General features: G+C 48.5%; 1 protein-coding gene across 1 annotated transcript in view; it reads left to right on the forward strand.

Moving 5' to 3' along the window:
- The first annotated feature begins 2,663 nt into the window (after positions 1–2,663).
- Positions 2,664–9,286, forward strand: part of sbf1 (SET binding factor 1) — a 129,577-nt gene continuing 122,954 nt past the window's right edge. Inside the window, 1 exon segment of the mRNA XM_079494800.1 lies at positions 2,664–2,883. Coding sequence (XP_079350926.1) covers positions 2,829–2,883 — 55 coding nt within the window. The 5' untranslated portion in view covers positions 2,664–2,828.

The following is a 9,286-nucleotide window of genomic DNA, read 5'->3' on the forward strand; positions in this document are numbered from 1 at the left end:
AGAGCTATGGACCAGAGCATTAGAGCTATGGACCAGAGCATTAGAGCTATGGACCAGAGCATCAGAGCTATGGACCAGAGCATTAGAGCTATGGACCAGAGCATTAGAGCTATGGACCAGAGCATTAGAGCTATGGACCCAGAGCATTAGAGCTATGGACCCAGAGCATTAGAGCTATGGACCAGAGCATTAGAGCTATGGACCAGAGCATTAGAGCTATGGACCAGAGCATTAGAGCTATGGACCCAGAGCATTAGAGCTATGGACCAGAGCATTAGAGCTATGGACCCAGAGCATTAGAGCTATGGACCAGAGCATTAGAGCTATGGACCAGAGCATTAGAGCTATGGACCAGAGCATTAGAGCTATGGACCAGAGCATTAGAGCTATGGACCAGAGCATTAGAGCTATGGACCAGAGCATTAGAGCTATGGACCAGAGCATTAGAGCTATGGACCAGAGCATTAGAGCTATGGACCAGAGCATCAGAGCTATGGACCAGAGCATCAGAGCTATGGACCAGAGCATTAGAGCTATGGACCAGAGCATTAGAGCTATGGACCAGAGCATTAGAGCTATGGACCAGAGCATTAGAGCTATGGACCAGAGCATCAGAGCTATGGACCAGAGCATCAGAGCTATGGACCAGAGCATCAGAGCTATGGACCAGAGCATCAGAGCTATGGACCAGAGCATTAGAGCTATGGACCAGAGCATTAGAGCTATGGACCAGAGCATTAGAGCTATGGACCAGAGCTACCTTCCAGTATGGCATGGAAAGAAGAGGATTGGCATTTGCATTTCTTCCACCATGTACTAAATGGGTTTTTTTCCCTGGAGCCCGAGGCCCGGCCCTACTGATTAGCATACCTTTTAGGCCCTGCGTCCCGGGTCGGGTTCGGGCACAATTTGAGAACTCTGATTCAGGCCTATACTGTATTACTGCACCATTACGGTTTTGCTGTGAATCACTCCTATGTGAATCACTCCTATGTGAATCACTCCTATGTGAATCCCTCCTATGTGAATCACTCCTATGTGAATCACTCCTATGTGAATCACTCCTATGTGAATCCCTCCTATGGCCACCAACAGTCATTTAGACATGTGAATCCCTCGACTCCTTCAAAACTGCTCCGAAACTCTGAGTCCCCCGACTTCCCCCCCCCACACCATTTTCCCCTCACTGTATATATTTTCTTCTTATATAGAAGTGTAGGCTATAATATTTGTACGTCTCTAAATGTTGTGATGAATTGAACATGGTGGACCGTGTTGTAAACAAGTGTAATGCTGTGTCGTCCACAGTTAACACTTTCAGTATTGAGTTGTGCTTTCGTTTGCAATGTACCCATTCTGCCAGTCAATCAATCAATCAATCAATCAATCAATCAATCAATCAATCAATCAATCAATCAAGGTTCAAGGTTCAACTTTATTGTCAACAATACCAGTTACAGGATAAAAGGCATGTGAAACTTGTGTGTTAAAAGACCATACAACAGCTACAGTCTAGTGTCAAACAATCTGTATAAAGTGCAGGTTAAAACTAACATCTCTAAATCAATCAATCAATCAATCAATCAATCAATCAATCAATCAATCATTCAAACAATCAATCAATCAATAATCAATCAATCAATCAATCAATCAATCAATCAATCAATCAATCAGTATAGTGCAGCAGCAGCATGCTGAGGCTCCACATGGATTCAGCACACTGGTCATGGCAGGCCAAGCAGCTTATTGATTCCCATGCCAAATTTCAGTTAGCCTACATACTTCTCATTCCAACAGCACCTTTTAAAAACGTTATTATTGTGTGTGTGTGTGTGTGTGTGTGTGCGTGTGCGTGCGTGCGTGTGTGCGTGCGTGCACATGCGTGCGTGTGTGCGTGCGTGCTCTGTGCGAGTGCGTCTAATAATACACTAATACACTAATGTGTCAGGTACACCAATACAGATTTAATATAACTATGGTTATAATGGGTCCAATAAAATTTACAATTTACAATTTAGGCATTTATCAGACGCTCCTAAGAACAAAAAGCATGGCATACATCACATACATAAAAAGTAGTTATCATGAAGCATGCGTAAGCTAAGAAATGTAACCGTGGAATATCTAACAATGATTATAAACTATACATACTATACTTTTGATTGATTGATTGAAATATTTATTAACAGTTTGCAGAATTACAGTACAATTCAAGCACAACTCAATACAAAGACTGTTAACTGTGAGTGGACGACCCAATAAAGCATTACACTTGTTTACAAGAGGGTCCACCTTGTTCAATTCATCAAAACATTTAGAGACGTACAAATAGACACTTCAAAGAACAGGAATTCATCAAGGAGGTTGAATTGATCGAAATAAACTAAACTAAACTAAACTAATTCTATAGTGCTGTCTACGTAACATACACCAGAATACAGATCTAATGGTTAACTTATAACGGGTCTCCAATGCAGATCTAATGCTTATAACGGGTCCAATAGTAACTCTGGTTATAACGGGTCAGGTCCAATAGAAGTAACGGTCCCGTCTGGACCGTGGTGGGACATTCCTGCCCATGCGCCCCTCCCTCCCCTCGCAGTGCGCAGCCGCAGAGGCGTCCCGTCAGTGTGTATGTGACAGACAGACAGTATGTCGGCGGGTGGAGGCTTCCTCCAGCTGGAGGAGTGATGATGATGATGATGCTACCCGGCCGTCACGGTTCCCTGGCCGCCTGCAGCAGCAGCTGGATGGACTAACCCGCATAGCGAGGACCCGGTAGCGACATAAGGGACCCGTCCGAGGCCCGGACCGTGGGGATAAGAATCATGGCCAGGCTCGCAGACTACTTCCTGGTGGTCGGCTACGATCTGGACCAGAGAGGTGAGCAGACTGACTGGCTGGGTAGTGGGTACCACACACTGCTAACAGGCTAACATGCTAACAGGCTAACACCATAGAGTTACACCCAGAGAGGTTAGCCTCCCAGGCTAACAAGCTAACAGGCTAACACCATAGTTACACCCAGAGAGGTTAGCCTCCCAGGCTAACATGCTAACACCATAGAGTTGTGCACAGAGAGGTTAGCCTCCCAGGCTAACAGGCTAACACCACCATAGAGTTACACCCAGAGACGTTAGCCTCCCAGGCTAACACCTAACAGGCTAACACCCAGAGACTCTTATACACCCACCTCCACTGAACTACACCACACAGTTAGCCTCCCAGGCTAACATGCTACGCTACCCAGTGGGTATAGCTCTGGGTGTTAGCCGGTTAGCTGTTTGGTTAGCCACGGCTTGCTCCAGAGGAGAGGAGAGGGCTGGGCTGCTCCCTCCCTCCCTCCCCGGGTCCCCCCGCTCCGCCCCGGGACACCACGGTCCCCCACAGCCCGGAGAGGTGCTGTCAGAGCCGGCCGAGCCTTCCCACTGTGGGCCGCGGATGGATGTTGTGTTGTTGTTTAGGGCAGGCCTCACGTCACGTCACGGAGGATTAGTATAGTGTACTTAGTTAGCTATAGCTTGTCAACTGGTGTGTGTGTGTGTGTGTGTGTGTGTGTGTGTGTGTGTGTGTGTGTGTGTGTGTGTGTGTGTGTGTGTGTGTGTGACACGCGCACACACATCCCTGTGAATGAGCGCTGCATGCATATGTTCAGCTAGTTTACAGACAGCCTGTCTGTTAACGTTCAGTCGTGTGTGTGTGTCTGTGTGTGTGTGTGTATCAGTGTGTGTGTGTGCTGATGTGTTACTGACACATTGTGAGGCTTAATAGAGACTCATATATCCCCCTCCCCCTTGTTGTGGAGTTGATTTCTGACCATCTGGGTCCTTTGGGGACCCCCGGTTACCTTTTCTGTACCGACGTCCCAAACACAGAAAAGGTTACAGCAATGGTCCCGAAAGGAGGGTCTAGCCATCGGTGGTGGTGCAAGAACAAGTGTCTCACTTCTCTCTCTCTCTCTCTCTGTGTGTGTGTGTGTGTGTGTGTGTGTGTGTGTGTGTGTGTGTGTGTGTGTGTGTGTGTGTGTGTGTGTGTGTGTGTGTGTGTGTGTGTGTGTGTGTGTGTGTGTGCACACGTGTGGGGGTGTGTGTGTGTGTGCACACGTGTGGGGGTGTGTGTGTGTGTGCACACGTGTGGGGGTGTGTGTGAACTGTGACTGTCTTGGTGAAGTAGATCAGAAGTGAAGCTGGGATGGATGGATGGAGGGATGGATGGATGGATGGATGTTGTACAGCAAAGCAAACTGTCTGTCTGTCATCACTAGTGTTGCTTTAGCAGCGTAGTTGGTTAGTTAGTTAGTTAGCAGAATTGGGTACATTTCCAACGAACGTACAGGTCAATTACAAAAACTGTTACCTACTACTGCTACTAAGTCCTTCCATTTTCAACTCATCAGAAAGTACCAGGTGGCCTATCCAGTTGCCTCTTGGAACTATGACTGGTGGCCTTCTGTTGGCATTGTTTCTGTATTGTCTATGTACTGTGTGATCTGTTTGTTTGCATGTGTCTTATGTATATCCTTCCTGATGACTGCTGTCCATTTCCGAAAGGACAAATAAAGTATCTAATCTAGTTGAACTTGGAACAGCACCACAGCTATATCACCATGATTGACATGAACCTTTTTGGGTCTTCTGGCGTGTTTTGAACGAGAATATAGAAGCTCTTCTTCTTCTTCTTCTTCTTCTTCTTCTTCTTCTTCTTCTTAGGGGAACAAGATGTGTGTGTTCTGTGTGTTTGTTTGTGTGTCTGTGTGGATTAACCTAGATGGCTTCTTTTTTGCCCCCTGTCTCGTCCCCCCCGTCTAGTGTGTGTGTGTGTGTGTGTGTGTGTGTGTGTGTGTGTGTGTGTGTGTGTGTGTGTGTGTGTGTGTGTGTGTGTGTGTGTGTGTGTGTGTGTGTGTGTGTGTGTGTGTGTGTGTGTGTGTGTGTGTGTGTGTGTGTGTGTGTGTGTGTGTGTGTGTGTGACCGTTATCTCCCTCCCTCGGCCTAGATCTGAGCCGTATATAATGGCCCTTTTAATCATGAAATATTCACGGCAGGCCTTCCTTTATCCAGAGGAACGAAGGCGTGTGTAGCTAAAGCTTGTAAACGTCGCACGGCCTCAAGTTTTTATTAACCCATTTTGGTGTTTAAAAGCATTATGTTATACTTTAGCTATTGGAAAAATAGCAGATCTAGAAGCTCATAGCGCGCCACCGAGTGGCGCGCTACAAGCTTGTAGGTCTGTTATTTTTGAAAAGTCGTGAAAATGTGGCACAAATCTTTGAATATACATTTTTAACTAAAATATTGGCTTCCTAATATGTAGTTCCAAAATATTGGAACTACATATTTTGAGATAGGGGTCCGTGGCCCAATAGAGATAATTCTGAAGGTCCTTGACATGAAAAAGGTTGAGCACCACTGACATAGAAACATGGGTTTTTCAGAAGAATGTTAGGATTTAGAAGCCTTTTTTTTATCGACCTCAGTCCAAAATGGGTTAATTTATTTATAGTTTTTTTTTGCCTATGAATTATTTATTCAACGAGAGAGGGGAATTGTTGTTGCATGACAGGAAGATCTGTGCGAGTAAAAAGCTTTTAGTCGCCGTATCCAACGAAGTGGCAACGAACATGACTTCTGGTGGTTGGCGTGTTGCTTTGGAAGGTCTATATGGGGGGTTCGGCTGAACGGTGGGATGGGCAGGATGTTGGAACGTGGAGCGAACCAAATGAACGCTGGGCCTGCAGACGCTGCACAATCTCTCCTTCCTGTGTTCTCTCTACCACCCCCCCCCCCCCCCCCCCCCCTACGTCCCGCTGCTCTCCGCTGGAAGGAGGCCTATAGCAGACTTTTGGCCCGGGCCAGTTAAAAAACTTAAGCCGTTTAGGACTGAGGTCAGATTCTACAAAAAAATGTCTTCTGAAAATCATGACGGTTTTCTGGAAAAAATGTTTTCTCAAACTATTTCATGTCAAGGACTCCCAAAAAATGATATGTACTGTAATTGGCTGCCGACCCCCATCTCATAATATTTGGTTCCAGAGAAACCCCCCCCAGAAGTAAAGAGTTCGCCCTGAAAGAATATATATATTCAAAGATTCGCGACACATTTTCACCTTTTCCCCCCAAAAAATAGCAGATGTACAAGCTCCGAGCTTGTAGATCTGCTACTTGTCGATAGCTAAACTAACAACGCAATGCTTTAAAACACCAAAAAGGGGTTCCCGTCCTGAGTGGGATAAAAAGTGAAAACGTGTTAATGCATCTGGGAAGCAGACATGCATGGAGGCAGGCAGAGTGACTCTCTGCATGGAGGCAGGCAGAGTGACTCTCTAGCTGTGGTGATCCAGGCTTCTGTTTGCAGCCTCACAGTGACTCTCTGCATGGCAGACAGCCTCACAGTGACTCTCTGCCTGGCAGACAGCCTCACAGTGACTCTCTGCATGGCAGACAGCCTCACAGTGACTCTCTGCCTGGCAGACAGCCTCACAGTGACTCTCTGCATGGCAGACAGCCTCACAGTGACTCTCTGCATGGCAGACAGCCTCACAGTGACTCTCTGCATGGCAGACAGCCTCACAGTGACTCTCTGCATGGCAGACAGCCTCACAGTGACTCTCTGCATGGCAGACAGCCTCACAGTGACTCTCTGCATGGCAGACAGCCTCACAGTGACTCTCTGCCTGGCAGACAGCCTCACAGTGACTCTCTGCCTGGCAGGCAGCCTCACAGTGACTCTCTGCCTGGCAGGCAGCCTCACAGTGACTCTCTGCATGGGGGCAGCCTCACAGTGACTCTCTGCCTGGCAGGCAGCCTCACAGTGACTCTCTGCATGGAGGCAGCCTCACAGTGACTCTCTGCCTGGCAGGCAGCCTCACAGTGACTCTCTGCATGGAGGCAGCCTCACAGTGACTCTCTGCATGGAGGCAGCCTCACAGTGACTCTCTGCATGGCAGACAGCCTCACAGTGACTCTCTGCATGGCAGACAGCCTCACAGTGACTCTGTGTGTGTGTGTGTGTGTGTGTGTGTGTGTGTGTGTGTGTGTGTGTGTGTGTGTGTGTGTGTGTGTGTGTGTGTGTGTGTGTGTGTGTGTGTGTGTGTGTGTGTGTGTGTGTGTGTGTGTGTGTGTGTGTGTGTGTGTGTGTGTGTGTGTGTGTGTGTGTGTGTGTGTGTGTGTGGCATTTCCTCACCGTTGCTTCATGTGTGTAAAGTGTCACAACAAACTAACTGGTGCCTCGTGGTGGGTGTTTGACGGCTGCGGTCGGTGGTGCCATGAGATAAATGGACAACTTACTTCCTTACTCTCCCACCTGACGCTCATCTTTAGACTGCCTGCAGCTACGAGTCGACCACTAATCTCCTAAACTAGATCCTCCACAATCCACATCAATGCGTTGATGCTTCTTTAGTCTGTTCGCTTAGTTGTTGCTTTCCTATCCTGACCTTTGAACTCTTGTTGTTCCCTGATGTCATCATTAAGACTGAGAAGAGAGCACTTGCGTGTGTGTGTGCGTGTGTGTGTGTGTGTGTGCGCTCGCTCGCTCGTGCGTGTGTGTGTGTGTGCGCGCGTGTGGAGGCGTTGCCAACACTTGCTCCACATCCTACTGTCTGCTGTTGAGACAGTCGTGGAATGTTCATGAGTATCATCATTGCCCTGTCTGTCTGTCTGTCTGTCTGTCTGCGTGCAACCTGTCTGTCTGCTTGATGACATCATCATGCGCAGACAGGTTTCTGAGGGGTGACATCATCATCGCTGCTTGTTGCATTGTTGTTGTTGTTGTTGGCAACATTAACCCATTAAGACCCAAGGACTTGATTCTACTAAATGTCTTCTAAATCCTCCTGAGAGAACCTCCTGTTTCTATAGCAGTGGTGCTCAAACTATTTCATATCAAGGATCCCCAAATATTATATATCATGTAATTGGCCGCCGGACCCCCCCATCTGAAAATATGTTGTTTCAGGCCTGTGCAGTGCACACAGCCTGCACAGACACAGCCTGCACACACACAGCCTGCACAGACACAGCCTGCTCACAGCCTGCACAGACACAGCCTGCACAGACACAGCCTGCACAGACACAGCCTGCACAGACACAGCCTGCACAGACACAGCCTGCTCACAGCCTGCACAGACACAGCCTGCTCACAGCCTGCACAGACACAGCCTGCTCACAGCCTGCACAGACACAGCCTGTACAGACACAGCCTGCACAGACACAGCCTGCTCACAGCCTGCACAGACACAGCCTGCACAGACACAGCCTGCTCAGACACAGCCTGCACAGACACAGCCTGCTCACAGCCTGCACAGACACAGCCTGCACAGACACAGCCTGCACAGACACAGCCTGCACAGACACAGCCTGCACAGACACAGCCTGCTCACAGCCTGCACAGACACAGCCTGCACAGACACAGCCTGCACAGACACAGCCTGTACAGACACAGCCTGCACAGACACAGCCTGCACAGACACAGCCTGCACAGACACAGCCTGCTCACAGCCTGCACAGACACAGCCTGCTCACAGCCTGCACAGACACAGCCTGCACAGACACAGCCTGCTCACAGCCTGCACAGACAGCACAGACACAGCCTACTCACAGCCTGCACAGACACAGCCTGCTCACAGCCTGCACAGACACAGCCTGCACAGACACAGCCTACTCACAGCCTGCACAGACACAACCTGCACAGACACAGCCTGCTCACAGCCTATTCACAGCCTGCACAGACACAGCCTGCACAGACACAGCCTGCACACAGCCTGCACAGACACAGCCTGCACAGACACAGCCTGCACAGACACAGCCTGCACACAATAACAAGCTATTGGAACTTCCAATATAGCTTCCAATTTGGAAGCTATTTTTCGGTGGCACTTCATGTTGAATCAAACATGTTTGGGGACGAGGCGGTCCCCCATAATGTGCTGTTTGGGGACGAGGCGGTCCCCCATAATGTGCTGTTTGGGGACGAGGCGGTCCCCCATAATGTGCTGTTTGGGGACGATGCGGTCCCCCATAATGTGCTGTTTACAGACAGACAGTACATACATACATACATACATACAGACAGACAGACAGACAGACAGACTCGGCGGAATGAGCGAGAATAAAGTAATATTTTATTATCACACTATCTTCATGCTGGGAGTGAAAGCAATACGTAGCGTGTGACCAGCGTTAAAATTTAACTCTCACCTTAAGAAATTAAGTAGCATATGTGACTTAATAGGTCGCACGCTAGAGCCCTGATCCCTATGGGGGTCCCATAGATCCCTATGGGGGCCCCA

This window comes from Electrona antarctica (genome assembly GCF_951216825.1).
Source record: "Electrona antarctica genome assembly, chromosome: 23".
In the NCBI taxonomy this organism is placed as follows: Eukaryota; Metazoa; Chordata; class Actinopteri; order Myctophiformes; family Myctophidae; genus Electrona; species Electrona antarctica.